Source organism: Chenopodium quinoa, unplaced genomic scaffold (assembly GCF_001683475.1).
Source record: "Chenopodium quinoa cultivar QQ74 unplaced genomic scaffold, ASM168347v1, whole genome shotgun sequence".
NCBI lineage: Eukaryota > Viridiplantae > Streptophyta > Magnoliopsida > Caryophyllales > Amaranthaceae > Chenopodium > Chenopodium quinoa.
Genome location: NW_018743919.1, coordinates 332966 through 353099, shown reverse-complemented (window position 1 = coordinate 353099; position 20134 = coordinate 332966). Strand labels below are relative to the sequence as shown.

The following is a 20134-nucleotide window of genomic DNA, read 5'->3' as shown; positions in this document are numbered from 1 at the left end:
CCCAAAATTGATTTAAAAAGTCATGTTTATTTCAATATTTAAATCCATCTTTTACTCTCTCTATTACTTTTTAATTTAATTTTCCTATTTAGACCTTATAGTATTAGACATTTATACTTCTACATTGAACTCAATATCTTTTTACCTAGCCTTTTAATCATTAAATCAAAGCAGTTCAACCAAGTTTAGAACATTACACAACTATACAACATCCAACACATTTATCATCTATATATACAAATAATTTCAATTACTCCCTCTGTCCCTTAATTTTTACCCCAATTTTCTTTTTAGTTCGTCCCTTTAATTTTGTCCCATTCTATTTTAGGACATATGAGTCCACATTTCTACTCTCACAATCACCCCATTAACTCGACCACTTTTCTCTCTCATTACTTTTTTCCAACCAAAACTTAATAAAGTAACATTACACTATGGGGCAAAATATAAGGGACATAGGGAGTATATTTTATCATTTCTCTCTCCTTCATGGTCCTCACTTATATAATAAAAATATTTACTATCCCTCACATTCTTTCTCTTTCATGGTCTCCATCTAACTTTTACTATAATAAATTATTCACCCACTCACAATATTATATTACTCTCCTAAAACTCCGCGCATCAAGTAATGCAAATAAAAAAAACAGAGGGAGTATCATACAAACAGTCATAGGGCATTAAGAATATCGGTAATAATTCTTCTCAAAAGGCTAGCTATACTGCGCACATCGCGCGCATTGGAATCCCTATAGTAACAAAATAAGTACATTAGCTGCAAAGCTGAATAATTAGATTTTAAAGATATTCTATTTATATAATGTTGCTATTTGTGAGTAGATACTACTAGAGGCTAGAGCTGTCAAAAGTTGACCCGACCCGAATCCGATTATTAACCGACCCGTCTAAATACCTATTCCTAAACCGACCCGAATTTAACCCGACCTATTACTAACCCGACTTATTACTAATCCGACCCGAACTTCAACACTACTAGAAAAAGGTCCATTTTCGACGGAAGTGTTCCGACAGACACCAAAATCCGTTGGAAAAAACGAAATTTCCGATGAATTTATATTCCGTCGGAACTTTCCGACGGATATGGGTTTCCGTCGAAATTTTCCTACGGAATTTAATTCCCTCGGAAAATATTTAATTTTCGAGGGAAAATCCGTTGGAAAATAAATACCTTCTGACGGAATTTAAATCCGTAGGAGATTTCCGACGGAAATAATTTCCGTCGAAATGTTTCCAACGGATTTTGAACCATTTTCGACGGAATTTTGTATTAAAAAAAAACAACTTCAACAAAAAGCTAACCCTAAAACGAGCTACCCTTTTTAGTCATCCACCACTTTTCTTCTTTTCTCCATCCTTTAAATTTTTTTCATCTGTGCTCTTTCTCTCTCCTCCTGGTAGCCTCTTCTTCCCCCCTGTCACTAACCCGACTTGTTATTGACCCGACTCAAATTCAACTCGATTTGTTATTGACCTAACTTGAAATCAACTCGACTTGTTATTTTATACATCTTTGTTATTGTAGATCAGATACTGAATAAAGATATATGCTATATATATATTCTAAGCTACTCGTTATGTCGAAACTTTGTAAGCCTAAAATTACTCTATGTTAATTTTGATCAAAGTATTTTGTCTTGGATGCAGGGAGACCAAGTCGATCCAGCAAAAGAAAAAAGTATCATCCCCAAATTTAGGCGTTAATTATAGTATATATTTGTTGTACATATATATACCAAGTCTCATATCTTAACCTTAGTGTACATGTACATATATGCATCTCTTTAATTTAGTATAAACACTCCACATACGCATCAAAATCAATTAAGAAGAAACATTTATTTGTTTTAGATTCAAGTACCTTTTTTTTTGGTAAATAGTAAATTTTATTACCAAAAGGAGCTGCAAAGCAGCACCCAAACGCCTAAAGCCCTTAAGGGCACACAACCACCAGCCAAGGACCAAGATCTAAATGCCACCTTTTAGGAAGGGTTCCAAAGAACCTTGTATCAAACACGGCTCTTCTGAACTCAAAGGAAAGGAGCTACCCTCTTTTTTTTTTTTTTTTTTTAATTTTGTTAACTAATTAAGTCATAAAGTATTAAAGTATTACATTTTTCTCCAAATAACTAGCAATTTAGGATTACGTCATATCTTTTTTTTTCCCTAATTCTATGGGTTATTTTCCTATTTAAGCTTATTCAAATATTTTCAATAAAATTCTCTATTATCAAATGTATTACAATTTATATGTCTCAAAAAAACCTATAAAAATTTATAGATACCACTACTTTTTGGATGCATGTCCATTCTTTATTTAAATTTAGTAATTACGATTTATGAGTACTACTACTTTTTAGGTGCAGGTTCATTCTATATTTCAATTAAACAATTATGGTTTACGAATACTACTATTTTGTAGGTGCATGCGCATTAATGTAGTCAACTACGGTTTAAAAATACTATTTGACCTTAGGCTTGTTTGTTTTAACTTATATTTTATAAAAAAAATAATTTCAAATAAAAAAAAGTTAAAAAAATAATAATTTTGAATAATGATTGAATTGAATGTGATAATGATTGAATGCAAGCATGAGTATATGACAATGACCAGATGATAATCTGACCCAAATAATTTACCTGTACCCGATCATGACTTGACTTGTTTGGACTCGAGAAAGTAGTGACCCGAACTAGAGCTATTAAAAGGCTTTTATTGGTCTTTTATTTTTCTAATTTTATTATTCATTTGCCTATTTAATCTTATTTAAATGTTTTGAATAATGCCATTTAAATGTTTTTAAAAAAATGCAATTAAAAAAAATGTGAACTCGGGTATGAACTTATAAAAAATAAACAAGTTTAGATAATTTCAAATAAAATAAGATGTTGTATTTAAACTTATCTAAACTAAACCTATTTTATCCGAATTTATATGAACTTATTGTATCTTATCTAAACATGTCATCTCGAATGTGGACTTATCTGAAATTGTTATCCCTAAAATGAGTGGAATCAATGTGAATAGATTAGAGTATGGTTTGAACTTATCTTCTAAGAATCTAAACTAAATCTATCTTATCTAAACTTATTAGAACTTATTACCTCGAATTTAAACTTATCTGAAATTATTTCTCTTACAATAAATGAAGTAATTGATAATGAGTAAACGTGAATGTCATTACATGAATTGTTAACAAAATGATCCAAAAAATGTACCCGAACCTGATATGACCCGATCGGAGTACTATGATAGTGACATTTCCAATAATATCTGTTCCAAAAAAAAAACATTTCCTATTAAATCAATATGTGACTAATCAAATTTTAAAGTCTAAAAATAATCTGAATTTTTTGTATACGGCCTGCTGTACCGTGCGGCAGGGGTTACTCGAGTTACTCGGGTTGCTGGGGTTACACGAGTTTCTTGGTCAGGGGTTACTCGAGTTTCCAGGGTTACTCGAGTTACCCGGTCAAGGGTTACTCGAGTAGCCGGGGTTACTCAAGCTACTCAATCAGGGGTTACTTGAGTAAATCCTGACCAAATAACTCCTCAATAACCCCTGACCGAGTAACCCCTCGAGTAATCTATGATCAAACCCCTTAAGTAACCCCTGACCAAATAACCCCTCAAGTAACCCCTGACTGAGTAACCCCTCAAGTAACCCCTGACTTACCGAGTAACCCCTGACCGAATTACTCGAGTAACCCCTGACCGAATTACTCGAGTAACCCCTGACCGAACTCCTTAAATAACTCCTAACCGAGTAACCCTTGACCAAATAATTCGAATAACCCATGACCAAGTAACCCCTAACCGAGTAACTCGAGTAACCCCAGATCGAGTAACCCTTCAAGTAACCCTTGACCGAGTGAACCCCTCGAGTAATCCCTATCCGAATCCCTCAAGTAACTCCTGACCGAGTAACTCGAGTCCTCCTTACTGAAAAGCTCGAGTAACCCCTAACAAAATAACTCGGATAACATCGAATAGAAAGTATTTTCCTTCTAAAAAGAAAATAAGCCACATTTTCCTCCATAATCCTTACATCCTTTACCTCTCCTCTCATCCATTGCTCCTTTTTTATATAATTTTTCTTGTAAGCAAACAAATAAAAAAAAAAAATTACAATTGTATTTTGTTCTCGAAAATTATATTCCATTGAGGATAACTTTCCCAAAAATTTATTTCAAAAACAAAAGTAGCCTAAAGTGGAAAAAAAATATTATCAAGTTTCCAACTAGGAATGACTTTAGTCGAATGAAGAGTGGAAGGATGGTTAGTCCCTTCATCTCTCCCGAATATGACCTGGATTCGACTCCTCATCCCCCTCCTGTGATAGGAGGGGGATCCCCCGCGCGCGCGTGTATATATATATATATATATATATATATATATATATATATATATATATATATATATATATATATATATATATATATATATCCAAAATACGAAATGAAGACAGTTATAGATGTGTAAAGAAAAACACACACACATATATATACATGGGGGAGTTTTTTCCCGAGTTTTTAGAGCGCCACATAGGATTTAAATTTTTTAAAAATTAATAGATTTCCACTTAGGATTAGTATTTTTAAAACTCTACAATAGGATTTTGCCACGTAAGATTAGTGTTTTTTTAAAAGCGCTGAGTAGGATTTTAATTAAAAAAATCCCTAGGTAGGATTAACAATTTTAAAACACTACAATAGGATTATGCCACGTAAGATTAATTGTATAGCGTCATATAGGAAAATGTTATATTTTAGCTAATAAAAAAAAATTGCAATTTATGTTAGATCAAAATTTTATATTAATTATAAAAATAAAATATCGCGTTTTTTGTGTGGCTTGCCATATCGTGTGGCCGGCTGAGACACACTACCCAAATACTGACCGAATAACCCCTGATCGTCCGAGTAACTCCTGATTGATTGAGTAACCCTTGACCAACCAAGTAACTCCTAACCAAGTAATCCAGCTACACACTGTGACCAGCCACATATGAAACTTTGTGAAATAAAATATTATCCTTTTGTATTACGAATTTTATCTAAATATGGGAAACAAAGTTAATAATTCATTTTATAATAAAAAATTCAAGGAGTAAGCAAGCGAATATCACAAAATTCATTAGATAAATATATATTAGTAAAATATTTTATGTGAAAAAATACAAATAAATTGTGCATTGTACGGGCTTCATCTAGTATAAATGAGCAAGGAGTATCTGATACGAAATGCTCATACTTGTTATATGTATATAGTTTTGTAATTCTATCTTATTCGAAACCTAAAATAAATTAAAATCTTCCATTCAAAAAGGAAAAAAAAATTAATTAAAATCTTGTATATATCATTTTTAGATTGAATATTTATTTTCTAACTTTATGTTTATTTTTAATAAAATCCGTTATGAAAAGATAACACGATTGCCTTGAATTTCTCTTGTTTCCTTTGATTATCACATAAATTCACCAAGCTAGAGCTCGGAGCACAGTAAGTTTTTCTCTCTTTCATCTGATTTTTATTTGTATTTTTTTTGGTAGTATTGTAAATCCTTTGTTCGAAGCTAATAGTCATGTTGATTGTGTAATTTATACTACCGATATAACAACCAAATCCCGACGAATCAAAGGTTTTTTTCTTTCTTTTTTTTTTTTTTTTTTTTCAGGTGTTTGCTTCAATTCAGCGATTTTTATCCTGCCTTATCTTTGCATTGTATTCTACATATTAAATTGTTTGACATGCATAGAATGCATGAACCTGTCCCTTTTATCCAGGAGTGACTTACAAATTTTGCTACATGTAGAGATTTGCATTCACTAACACAGAAATTTCACCATTAATATCCTTAATTCTAAATAAAATAGTATCGTAAGTATTAGATTTCTTAAAAATATAAATTGAAAGGAATCTAAGAGCATCGCATCTCATATGAATATGTATTCTTTACTTATGAATAATAATTAGGAAGCTCATGTTAATCATTGGGATAAACAAAAAATTGTTTATCACGTGGTATTTTGGTAAATAATTAAAAGCTTTATCAAGTCATATAATTGTGGAAGCCACTTTTATGGAAAAAGTTATTGATTTATTTAAAAAATTTCATGTGATAAACAATAATTTTGTATGTCATAGATGAACTTGTATATGGAAATAATTTTTAAAAAAAATAAAATAAATTGCCGTCTTAATTTTGTGATAGGTGAATAATTAGGTGGTGAATTAGCCATGAGTACTACTGCTGATGAAAATGATGGTACTCCTACCCGATTGGAGGTAAGACATTGCTCAAATTACATGCAAGGCTCTTTAAACAGCAGCGGATCTGAATAAAAAAACAATAAATACTTTAATTTAAGGGGCCGGACCCTTATGAGCCTCAACAAAGATAATGTAACGATATGATCGTAATATATTGTTTGTGTTGTGGTGATCAGGGAAAAAGGAGCGCTGTGTTAGTATGTTGGTTACTTGGAATGGGGTCTCTCCTTTCATGGAACACCATGCTCACCGTTGGAGATTACTATTATAAAGTTTTCCCGGTACGAAATTGCTCCCTTTTAGTTCATTCACAATTGAAATTTCCTAGCTTTCCATATTTTGGCCAATAATTTCTTATATATACTTATTTTTCCACTGTTTTATTTAATCAATGTATTAGAACTTAACTGCATTCAGAAGATTATAATTTAGCTAATTTGGTTCGCGGCCTTTTCATGTGAAGAACTACCATCCTTCAAGGGTACTTACACTAGTATATCAACCATTTGCTGTTGGAACAATGGCAATATTTGCGTATAATGAACAGCGGGTCAATACTAGAACGAGAAACATAGCTGGATACATTCTATTTTTCATTAGTACTTTGGGATGTTTATTGGTAAGTTACCTTTAACGAGTGATTTCAGATTCTGAAAAGTTTCGAACTCAAAGTTTGAAGTTGGAATTTTTGTGAATATAGCCCTTTTGTATGATCATGACAGTTAGATCTAGGAACATCTGGAAAAGGCGGAGTTGGACCTTATATCGGTTTATGCATACTAGTTGGTGCTTTCGGCGTTGCAGATGCTTTTGTCCAAGGTGGTATGTGTGGAGACTTGGCTTTTATGGTGCCTGAACTTTTACAAGTATGCGAAATGTGTAGCGCGGTTATTGCTTATTTTCCCCAAACTTCGCCTCTAATATTGATCTTTTAATGTTATACATGTATACTACATATAATACTAATTTTGTGATGCATGACTATGTACAGTCTTTCTTTGCTGGTTTGGCTGCATCCGGTGCTCTGACCTCTGTTCTGAGGTTAGTGACAAAGGCAGCATTCGACAAATCTCATGATGGACTACGCAAGGGTGCTTGTAAGTATATAATAATTCTTGATGTTTAGGATTACTTGTTTAGTACTCTTATCTTGACTTAAACTTCGTCCATTTTTTATCTGCAAAATACTTTTATGAATTATAGGCACACTTATCGCGTCTTGATTGTTTTTTTTCTTTCTTATTGAATTGACACTTATTTGATCTTCTTGAACTTTAGCTTAATTACCTTATATATACTTAGTTTAATTAGTTATATGAACTTATTTGCTCCTATTTGAATTTATATATTTTATCTGAAACTTAGCTTTGATAACTAAAACATCTATTTTTGCAGTACTATTTTTGGCAATCTCCACAGGAATAGAATTTTTATGCATTTTCTTGTATGCATACTACTTCCCTAAGTTGCCAATTGTCAAGTATTTCCGGTCCAAGGCAGCTTCGGAAGGATCTAAAACTGTTACATCTGACCTTGCTGCTGCTGGTATCAATCAAGTAATTAAGATACATACATTTCGATCACTTTCATTTTTCAGTTTCAGTTGTGTTTTATTGAAGCTACTTTTTTATGAGATTGCCTCTTAATACATTGCAGGTTGAGGATGGTGCGAAAGTAGTGGATCGTTTTACACTGAAACAATTGCTACGTCAAAATTGGGATTACTTTTTGGGTTTATACCTTATCTATGTGCTGACACTGTCAATTTTCCCTGGTTTTTTGTATGAAGATACAGGAAATCACACATTAGGCGCATGGTATAGCTTATAGTATATGGTCTATTATCAAAAGTTAACTTGGAGCATAAAAGCTGATAAAATTTGTAATCTTCTTTATTTTGTAGGTATTCCATTGTGTTGATTGCCATGTACAATGTTTTGGACCTAGTTGGAAGATACACACCCTTGATAAAGTGCTTAAACTTGGAGTCTCGAAAGGGCCTAATGATAGCGATTCTAGCTCGTTTCCTCTTTGTCCCTGCATTTTACTTCACTGCAAAATATGCAAATGAAGGATGGATGATCATGCTCACATCTTTATTGGGATTTACCAATGGCCATCTCACGGTTTGTGTGATGACTGCGGCGCCTAAAGGTTACAAGGTTTGTACTTTGACAAACTCATAATTGGGTAATTTTTGATAGCATAGTATATAGTATGGTTAAATGTATCTACAATTTAAAATTCTGGTGTATGTTGATATGTAGGGACCGGAACAAAACGCATTGGGAAATTTGTTGGTCCTATTTCTTCTAGGTGGTATATTTTCCGGTGTTTGCCTCGATTGGTTGTGGCTCATAGGCAACGGAAGCTTTTAATGGAGAACAGAACAAATAGCGGAAAACATATATAGAAAGCTAGAGAAGTAAAAATGCGTGACAAAATACAAATTTGTTTAAAGCTTATCTGATTTTGTAGAAGTGTAGTTTAATCAAGTATTAGAAATACTCTTTCTATTCACATCTTATTTATAGGATTTTAACATGTTTTATACATGCCCACAAATTTATTTAGCAGAAAAAATTGAAGGACTGGAATTATGATTAGTGGTTTACAAAAAATCAAAAACATTGCCTTAATACAAAATACTTCTAATCAAGACAATCGTTGTCACGTAATCTGAACATCTCATGGATTTAGAGGGGCATGTCGAAGATCCATCTGCTTAATGACTACTCACCAGTATTAGTTAGTATTTATAAGTTATTTTATTGTTAGGAGGAGCTTCTACTAGCCTGCCTTGTTTCCATGTCAAGTACATATTTTGAGTGAACTGGTTACTAAACTAACTGATTGTCTGCAAGAATTGAGCCATTCATAATATCATCAATCTACTGATATCTTATTGTATTTTGTATTTGTGTAAATTTTCATCTGAATTAAAGGGCCAAACTATATCAGCATCTGTGATATGTTCATTTGTTTACAGCACGAATAAAGGTACCGGCCTAGTGTAGTGTACTAGTCATTCGTTCAAAAAAACTGTGAACTTGGAAATTTACCGGGCTAAAAAAAGGTATAGTAGTATATTGTGTATTGCGGACTTGCAGTATATCGTTCAAAAATTGTGAAATATGAAGCAGGATCATCTACAGACTCACCATTCTCCAAAAAAAAACTTCATGTGAGCAGATCGAACTAGATTTCCTGAAGGAGCTGTCTGGCGTAAATTCACAGGAACCTCTCAAAGAAGGGCTTCATCGAAAACTTCCAATGAATTCCTCTGCAGTCTCACAGGCCATCCCCTAATAAAAACAAATAATCTCACAATCAAGCTAAGACAACAAAATAGCTTTTAGAGCTTATTGAGAATTGATCATTAGTAGCTAAGTTACCACTGCCATTGCTTTAATCTTCAGAGTTTTGTCACTACTGAGAAGGACAAGGTGTCCATCATTGTTATTGTTCCTCCTGAAACTGTTAGCGCAGCCAAGTACATGATCTTCTACAGTGGGTAAGAGAATTTCTGGTGGAGGTTCAAGAGCTGAGAAGGCGGAAGAGCCTGCTTGAGGACGGGTGGGTGTAGCAAGCAACCCTTCCTCCGCGGGATCATAAACATGGATCCACCATGGTATTTCAGCCATACAATCTTTTATCCATTCTAAAGCTAATGACACCTCTGTACTTTCTTTCAGGAAACTAACTTCTTGATTCAGATAAGCAAGATTCTTTATGACTGGCAAAAAGACAAGCAACATTTAAGTATGTAAAAAGTTTTTAACTGATTGATTAAGAGCAGTGAGATTTCGTTGGTTCATTTACCTGTTATGGGGATGATAAGTTGAGTTCCCTCGAGGCCTTCAAGAAGCTGCAATGCTCTTCTTGATTTATTGGCAAGTAGAGTAGTAGTGTCCACTACAAGGATAATAGTCTAGGATAATAGGAATAAATCATAACAAGTGAGATCTGATGAAGTTATATATGCTTCAAATTTAATTATATTAGATTCCTTATTTTTAATAATTAATATTGTTATTTACTTAGTCAAACTCGTAAGTTAGTAGTGGTAGTAGTGGGCTAGAATTATGGGCACTATCAACAACAATAATCCCACGAAATTAGGATTTGCATGCTAATTATTTGCTTATTTATTTATTTTGGCAGTTACTTTTGTAGCCTATATAAGGCATGACTTGTTATTAGATTATTAGAATGAGAATGCAGTAGATTTATTTCAACATTTTCCTTTGTGTTTTTGCATTGCATTCTAATTCCAACAGATCAACAAGTCTATGTTCAACCAAAATACATAGTAAAAAGCATCTAAATAGTATAACAGTTGCTAACCTTGCTATTAGCAGCATCAATTGATTTCCGCGGAAGAGCATTTGCCAACCTTTCGAATAGGGATTGAAAAGGCTTCCTTTCCCGCTTTGTTTCTTTCTGTGGAAATGATTTTGCTTTTTTCAGAGAAGCTCTCCTTGCCTTCTGCAGATTCTTAAGAAATTTGGGTGAATCAGCAGCGAATTTCTCTTTATGTGATGAGGAAGATGTGCTGTTCTCACGGTTTATATCAGAGCATAATAGTCCTGCTCTGAACCAACTGCATGATGCAGACGTCGGACCTGATGTTATCAGTTGACTCTCAGATGGCCTCCTCATCAATATGTGCGGTAAACTCAAAGATGGCCCCCTCATCCGTCTTTGGGGTAAACTCGAAGATGGCCTATTTGTCGGGCTGGCAGGTGGAGTCTGATATGGAGTCCTCAAATGGAAGTTGGGTGGATTCTGAAATGATTCCAGCCTCCTCATCGAACTGAGGGGTGGACTCTGAATTGGCCTATTTATCCGGTTGAGGGGTGGACTTTGCTTACCATTTTCCAGGGACTTGTTTTCGCTATTTGAGGAGACTTCAGTCTCTGACAATGATGAACATATAGGACTTTCTATCCCCATATTTCTAGACCAGAAATCCCAAAGTTTAATCCCATTTCGATCCTCATCAGATGAGTTATGCAGAATAGTATCGTCCCTAGGCTCAATATCATTGTCTGGGTACTGATGTTTCCGCGACTGCTCCCACTCTGTGAAGACTCCATTTGTATTGGACGACAATGGAGAACATACAGGAGACGTATGTACAGACCAGAAATCCCATGGTCTGATCCTATTGTGGTCCTCAGTTGATAAATTATCGCCGTAAACCTTATCGACTGTAGGGTCTATTTCAATAGTAGGATTAGCCCCATTCTGCTGAATATTTCCATCTCCTGCTGTAGTGCTATCCAACTCTGAAGTCATATTGCAGTTTATGTCTTGTGTCATAGGAGGTGCTGATGGAACAAGGAACGGATTCGAAATATCACAGAATTTACTCAAGGGGATCCATTGCAGCTTGTAATTCTTTTCAGATCTTCCAATCTTCAAAGTATCAAACTCATTTATCCTTGTTCGAATATATGGCTCTAACCTTCGTCCGGACACCCATGTCCCATTTGCTAAACAAACAACACAACCCGCATAAACAACAACATGAACAACATAACTAACACAAACTACAACACAACCCACATAAACAATAAAATAAACAACACAACCCACATAAACAACATGAACAACTGAAATAACATAAACTACAACACAACCCACATAATATTACTTCGTATCAAATAACATAATCTGACCGAAGTCAAGTTTAAAGCAATAAAATCAATCGACCCCACTTAACTCTTGTAAAAGCTTGTTACATACCACTGAAATATGATAATTAAATAATTAATCACCATAAGGAAACAATATGTGAGTTTGATCTACAAATTCAGTTTACATAAACTTATATGGGTCAATAGATGCAAACAACATATTAAGATACATGTACAATATATGTACAAAAATAATATAATTTAAAAAAACGTACCATTTTGGATTTGTAGTGGATAAATTATGAGTTATGGAATACATTTGTAATGTTTGATTCCAACGTAAAAATTTAGGGCATCAATAAAAGTAAATTTAAATATTTAATTTTATTTAATTAATTAGTAAAAGTATTTATGTTAGATTAAATTTAATTTTCATCCATTTGATCCACTTGAAAAAGTTGTTAAATTTGTCACTTGACATAATATTTTAACTAAGGCAATATATTTATTACGCACGTCAAATAACCCTTATAAAAATTATAGGGGCCGGACCCCTATGAGCTCCAATGAAGATCCTTCCCGAGACCTAAGTCTCCAACATGGGTATGAAAAAAGTTATACACAATAGCAGTAAAGTTACCACTTACCAGAATACAAATCAGTGACGGTAATTTTTTTCTAGCAATGGTTATCCATTAATGGGTATCAGTTTGATTAAGGAAGCTGAACAGAGGTTTTTGAATATGGTTTTTTGAGGAAATGGTGATTGGTGAGGTTTGAAAATTCATTAAAAAAAATAAATGAAAAAAAAAAGAAAAAGAAGTGTTATGACATCAAATTTTAGTGAAATACAATTTTAACGAGGGTTAAGACATTAATATTAGTACTCGTAATATGAGTTAAGTATTCAAAAATTTTAACTAGGATAAAGGCATCAAATTTTAGTAGCACTCTCGTCCTATCACCATCGCTGGTAGTTATTGAAATGGAATTACAATTTTTTTTTATTGTTGTTGTTAAACTAAAATAATTTGTATTGAATTAAAGTTTATTTTACTAATTAAAGCTTATTTTATATTGGATTAGTATTTTGTGGAACATATGGATCAAGACCCTCTCCAATTCTATAGGCAAATTATTATTTACATCAATGATTAGAATTGCATGAATGGTAATATTAGGGGAGGGGGGGGGAGGAGGGGGAGTGTTACTAGGTAAAGAGAAATGAAGTCAAAATCTAATCAAGTCATTGTCATCAAAATCAACACTATTCAAGTTGGTTTATTCCAAAAAAAAAAAAAAAAAAAAAATAATGTTGGTTTATTTCGGACTTTAATTAACTCTGAGGTGTCGTTGGTTGCTATGGGAATTTACTTCCCATAGGAATTTGTATTTTATGGGAATTAAATTACTACATCAAATTTATGGGAATTGCATAAAGTTGTTTGGTTGGAAGGAAGGAAGTTGTAAATCATGAGAATTTTGACTTATCTAGAGAGGGTTGTGTAATTAACTTCCCATCTTTTGTGGGAAGACACAATTCTCATGAATTTGCAATTCCCTCATTTACACTTTTTTTTGTCGACCAAACAACTCTTCCATTTTCAAATTCTCATGATTTTTCAGTTTCCCCATTTTCTTTGTGTAACCAAACAACCCCTGAGTTTTATTTTGTGGAACCGTTAGATTAAGGTAAATTCAGACTCAACAGGTAGGTACTATTGCTCCTTAAAGATATTACAAGTACATGATAATTTAGGGGTGACTAGTATGAATTATTCATTTTAATATTCTTTTGGCCACTGAAAATATGAGATTTAAATTAGCTCTAAATGAATTGACTAACTTATCTTTGCACTACAAATATACTCTAAAATAAATATGAGTTCATCTTAATTGAAAAAGGTTTCAAGTGACTTGTTTTTCCCTTGTATATTGGAGTAAAAATTTCAAACAATAATTCGTCTACATATTAGATGATGCATATATAAAAAATAATGTAATCCTTAACATATTTACCTAAGTACATAGTAATTTCCAATCCAAAGAAGAATTATATGCTTCCTATCCTCCACGCAATTTAGCCAGCCAAAACGTCTTAATGATATGGTGGTGTGATTGAGATTTGAGAGTGAGGCTCTTTGTCAATTTTTTCTAGAGAACTAACTTATTATACCCAATACTTTAAAATTTATACTTAGTAAATTACGATTATCAAAAATTGCTTTCCATTTATTTTAATTGTATAAATTATGGTATTTCCTAAATAGAAAATATATTACACAAACAAAAATCCTTTGTAATCAATTCAAAGTTTGAATTTTTAAAATATGTGGTCTTAAGTTATTGGAATAAAAGGATCTTCTCTATTATGTGTAATATGATCTCGATTAGTATTCTCTTCATTATACTTGAATTATATGTTGTCATACTTTTGTGGTTTTTTTAAAAAAAATTATAGTACTAATAAACATCATCATATGTAATCTGGTTTATTCATTTCAATCTAAATTTTACAGTATTAACTTTATTATGAAACTATTTTAAAGACAAATAATTAGTTAATAATAGTGATTTTAACATATCCAATCACAGCATGCAACCAGAAAAAATACTGTAGCAAGAAGCCCATTTTGGTAGCCTAACTAAGCTTATTAGTCTCTAGATTTAAAAATTAAAATTAAAATTAAAAAAAAAAAAAAAAAAAAGAAGCAAGAAGGCATTAAGCTCAAAGAAAAATTACGAGTATGTAATAATGCCAATCTCCAACTGGTTAATTACTTAATTAACCATATTCTTCAACTCAATCAAACCCGACATATCTACAAAAGATTAAACTCAAAAAAAAATTATGGAGTACTCCGTCGTTCAAAGAAAAGCAACCAATCAAGTCTTGATCATCTACGTTATTTATAAATAATTAATAGCATAGAGAAGTAATACTACTTGTACAAGCATGATATGAATGTATGATATGTACTCCATTCTTGCTATTTCATCAATCAATGATGATAAAAATTTCATTTACTGGATAGCAAAACACAATTTAAGGAAAAATACTCACCAAAATCCATTAGCACGGGTACATTATATTGTTATAATAGTATACACCAAAACTTGAGAAATCGAGACAGCTCGGAGACTTCGACTGGCCTGTAGTGTGATGGTTAATAAATTTTTTGTGCCAATGAACTCGCGAAGAACAAGATGTTGAGATTTTGATTGATTCAATGGTAGTAGATGTGTAGTTGTGTTTTAAGTAATTTACGTGAAGTTTCAACTCTCAACGGGAATTACATCATAGGGTTTTTTATATTTACCAAAATTTATATATTTTGTAAGTTATAAAACGTTCCCTTGAGTTTTGACCCTTTCCATGTTTACATCATCTTTTTAATAGAATTAATAATTAGATGATTTGATGTAATGGAATATAGTAAATAAAGAAATTAACATATATATATACTCATCTGTATTAATCCAACTAGTAATTATACAAATAATATATAATATGAACTATATGAGCAAGATTGCATTAATGCTCATTTATAAATAATAAAATTCATGGATGGCAAATTGCTAGAATTACCCTTTTCACTTATGATTGTGTATTTATTATTAGGATTTGATATTATCCCTTGATTTTGAGATTTATAGATATTGAAATAAATTAAAATTAAAGCACGAAGGTGGTTTTTTTTTTTTTTTTTTTTTTTTTTTTTTTTACATAAGCACGAGACTTATTGCTTCTGAGATAAAAGGTTGTTCGTTCTCATGTCGTAGTTTATAAACATTATAATCGGCTAAACAAATCACGTTTGAACATATTTTGAGCAGACTCGTGATTGAGCTCACCTAAGTTAAATAAAAATGAACAATACAACACTAAACTCATATACAATGATGATTTGAAAAATAAAATAAAAGTATATGAGGGATATGATTCATATGAACATGAACTTGAATGTAATACCTATACTTTTCTTACAATGAACATGTACAAGGCATATTTATTATGGTATTTTATTACTATAGTAGAAATCTGACATCATATCATCAAGATTCAAAGTGCTTAACAAAACTACTAATTATGCTCATATTGCACAATATAGCGATCTTTGAATGTTGATCAAGTAGCTTCATCGGGGTTGACCAAGCAAGCTTGCCCAAATGCTCAAGGCCCATACATTTAAAGCCATTCGAAATTTTGAACCCAAACACCATTTTATGCTATTGGCCATTAGAATATTATGGGCCGAGTCAGATTGTATCCATTGGGCTAGACTCCGTACCTCCTGGCTTTACCGCTGTACTCCGTATTATGTAACCCGGCGTATTTTTGATCTGTTGACCGAGAACCCTTAAATGTTTTCACTTGCACTATTTAAAGTTTTACGCTTGTCATCACAAACTGTATCAATAATATTTTTTAATACTACTGTATAAAAAATTGATATATTGAGGGTATATATTGAGACGAATCCAACAAATTCATTAAGACTATAATTTCCTTATGTGTCGTGTAATTTACAAAAGTAGGTCAGAAGCAAATAAATCATTTGTTGCAAATAATATTATAAAATTTTTATTTTTGACAAAATATTGCAAATAATATGAAACAAGGGTAGTAATTTGGTAGCCATGGACAAATGTACTTATTGGGAAGGAGTTGTTGGAGATTGATAGTGGAACCAAGATTACTAGCCTAGTATAGTTAACTTCATTCGGGTTATTTGGTCCAATATGGTGAGTTCTGAATCTTTTGATGATATGATTTCATTTTCGGCTGGGTTTAGACGTGTGGTTTAAGTTGTGTTGAAGGTAAGAGAAGCCTAAGGTATCCTTACTCACAAAGTGATCAAAATAGCTCAAAAATCCCCCACTGTAAAGTCCTCAAAATAAGGCTCTAAAGAACAAGGACAAGCTAGGTAGTCCTACTAGCAAACGTAGCTGCACAAAGTGCTCATGAAACTCCAAAGCTGGAGACAAAGGAAAGATTATATCCGACAATATAATCATGTAGTGCTCTCCCCACTAATGACTAAAGAGAACTACTAGTCAACTACGGTGTACTCTACCATTAGTAGTTGACTAGTACTCCTTACTCCTTAGTGATCACGGGAGGCTCCACTATGGTCACCACAATCGAGCTCCATGTTTTTTTAATTTATATGTTTGATTCATTTGTCCTCATTAAAGTTTATATCTTTTTATAATATAAGCTGTTAAGATTGATAAAAATCACTCCTATTCATTTTATTTATTTATTTATTTTTATTATGTTTGTCTTATTTGTCTCTTGCACAAATTTCAAAATATATATTTAATATTTTAATCATTTATCTAAGTAAGCATATATCCATTAAATATCACAATGAAGATTTAAAATCTTAAAGCTAAAGAGATAATAGCTTTAAAAAAAAAAAAAAGCCTTACTCGCAATATTTAATTTTGAAATCCATTCATATTATTTTTTCCCTATAAAATCCTGAAATTTTTTATATATATACCAAGTGTAAGATGATCAAGGTTAATTTTTGCTCATTCGATTATTAAGTGAACAATAACCATGCTCACTTAAATGTCAAAAATAAGCAACATATATATATATACAGTTATACACCGTGCGAGTGTATATAATTAATATAACAACCTTTGGCAAGACCCACCCCAATAATCATTCATCTTCAATAATTTCCCAACAAATACCCCTTCCATTCACTTACAAACTCAATTCTTTTTGGTGTTTTTACTAAAACAAATGGAAAACTTTTACTCAAACTCGACCAAAAAGCCTCATGCAATACTAAGTAGCACATCCCCTACAAGGCCATCTAATCCCCACCGTACATCTAGCAATCAAGCTAGCATCAAAAGGCCTATCAATAACTTTCATAAACACTGAAAACATACACCATCAAATCACCCTCTCCAACCCTACCACGGTTGGTGATGGTCACGACATATTCACCGAGGCCCGAACCACGTCAGGCCTCGACGTAGACTACATGACAGTATCCGACGGGTTACCGTTAGAGTTTGACCGGTCATTGAACCATGATCAGTGGGTTGGGGCTACAATCCATTGCTTCCCAGCTCACTTGGAGGTGGCTGTGGGGAAGATCGTGAGTTCGAGGCCGTCTACTTGTTGCTTGATCGTTGATAGTTACTCTGTTTGGGGGTCAAAGTTGGCTAAAAAGTTTGGGTTGTTACATGTATCGTTTTGGACTGAGTCTGCTATGGTGCTTGATTTATACTTTCATCTTCACTTGCTCAAGAAAAATGGCCATGTTGGTCCTGGTATTTAACTCTCCTCTTATCTTTTTATTTAATCTTGATATACATGACTATTACTCTTGTTTGATATTCAGATTATTCGCATCATATTTTTTTACATTATACATAAACTTTACTTTAACCCTCTTTTTAGTACTCCGTAATATAATTAAATATACTGAGTATAGTCAAAACAGATCTAAACATATAGGTTGTACATTATTTAGTACATACGAAGTACCTTAAAAATGATGCAAGTAATGCAAGATAGAATTGCTCAAAATAGTCCGGCTTATTTCTCGTATTTAAATAATAGTTAATATCAATCAATTTTTTATTTTTTTTTTTTTTTTTTTTTTTGCAAGGTTGTTTTTTTTATGCCTACCTTCTCCATAGTCCCAAATCCAAAAACTCCGTACAGGTTAAACAAATCTACACACATCTCAATTCTCAAGTCCCAACCTCCCATCCTTCAATAATAGTGATCTGATCTCATAACCAGGATGATGAAATAGTTACCAAATAAATTATTCTTCCACATTAAACTAAAAAATAAACAACTCAAAGTTAATCCTAGCTTTTGCAAATTAGATTTAATTTGGACTTCAGATATCCTCCTTATAGTAATTATACCCCTAGTTTAACCAACTCTAAATCTAAATGCTTCATTGTTCTATAAAATGACTTATGCTCAAGAACAAACTAAAATAATAGTCTTGTATATGTCGGACTAAGATTATTATTCCATCACATCAATCTTTTTTCTCTCTCACAATTGGTATACACCTTTTTTATTTTATTAGGAACAAGTTCGCGCAACGATCCAATCGACTACATACCAGGGATAAGATCAATTAATCGATCAGATTTGACATCATATCTTCAAGAAGAAGACTTGACAACAATTCCACATCAATGCATCTTACCATCACTAGAAGATACTAAACGGGCTGATTTTATACTTGGTAACACGGTCCAAGATCTCGAAGCCCATTGCATAAAAGCCATCGAGGCCCATACCTCATTTTATGCAATCGGCCCACTATTTGCACCTGGGTTCACAAAAGGCCCAGTGTCCACTAGTTTATGGGCCGAGTCAGACTGCATCCGGTGGTTAGACACAAAACCTAATGGCTCGGTTTTATATGTTTCATTTGGTAGCTAATAGCTATGCACATCTTACCAAGGAGGAGCTAGAGGAGATAGCTCATGGAATTAGGCTAAGTGGGGTTAACTTCCTTTGGGTTATCCGACCCGATATGGTGAGTTCGGATGATACGGATCCACTTCCTATCGGGTTTAATGACATGGTTTGTGATCGAGGGATGATCGTGACATGGAATTGTCAGATAGCGGTCTTATCTCATCGTGCAATAGGAGGATTCTTAACACACTGTGGATGGAACTCGACACTAGAGAGTATATGGTGTGAAGTTCCATTATTGTGTTTTCCATTATTGACCGATCAATTTACCAACCGTAAATTAATCGTGGATGAATGGAAAATCGGTTGCAACCTTTGTGATGATGAGATGCCCGTAAAAAGGGAGGAGGTGGTACGAAAAATAAAGGGTTTAATAGATGGATCTATGAGGTATGAGCTCAATGTTAAGATCAAGGAGACCAAACGTGTACTAAAAAATGCAATAACGACAACTGGGACTTCCGAGAAAGGTGTTGAGAAATTCATTGAGAAATTAATAACTACAGCTAACTAAGAACAAATTTGGTTAGAATAATTATTGTACTACGGTTAAAATTTTTTGTTTTTAGTTGATAAGTTATTGCAAGAAAACAAGATTACAACCAAGATCAAGGTATGTAGACTTGTGGTTTGATTTCATGGCATGTGGAGTGTGCTTGTTTGTCATTTAGGGTCTTCCAAATTTGGAATCTTGTAACTCGATTTTTAAACTATTTGAAC

The 20134-nt window shown here is 32.9% G+C and overlaps 2 protein-coding genes and 1 pseudogene across 3 annotated transcripts; 2 read left to right on the top strand and 1 right to left on the bottom strand.

Moving 5' to 3' along the window:
* Positions 1–6189: 6189 nt before the first annotated feature.
* Positions 6190–8710, top strand: LOC110687070 (equilibrative nucleotide transporter 3-like). Of its 2 annotated transcripts, none has more exons than XM_021863698.1 (8): positions 6190–6573; positions 6756–6911; positions 7015–7158; positions 7284–7389; positions 7688–7848; positions 7955–8109; positions 8196–8454; positions 8560–8710. In XM_021863698.1, exons 1-8 carry the CDS (start codon positions 6433–6435, stop codon positions 8668–8670), a joined length of 1233 nt encoding a protein of 410 aa, XP_021719390.1. In that variant the 5' UTR covers positions 6190–6432; the 3' UTR covers positions 8671–8710. The 2 variants fall into 2 exon arrangements, with proteins under 2 accessions (XP_021719390.1, XP_021719389.1); XM_021863697.1 differs by having other exon boundaries at positions 7949–8109.
* An 839-nt stretch (positions 8711–9549) lies between these two features.
* Positions 9550–13500, bottom strand: LOC110687117. The gene is made up of 5 exons (XM_021863736.1): positions 13449–13500; positions 10640–11847; positions 10115–10223; positions 9688–10028; positions 9550–9597 (listed from the first exon to the last, which is right to left on the bottom strand). Exons 1-5 carry the CDS (start codon positions 13498–13500, stop codon positions 9550–9552), a joined length of 1758 nt encoding a protein of 585 aa, XP_021719428.1.
* A 3931-nt stretch (positions 13501–17431) lies between these two features.
* On the top strand, positions 17432–20134 carry LOC110687216 (annotated as a pseudogene).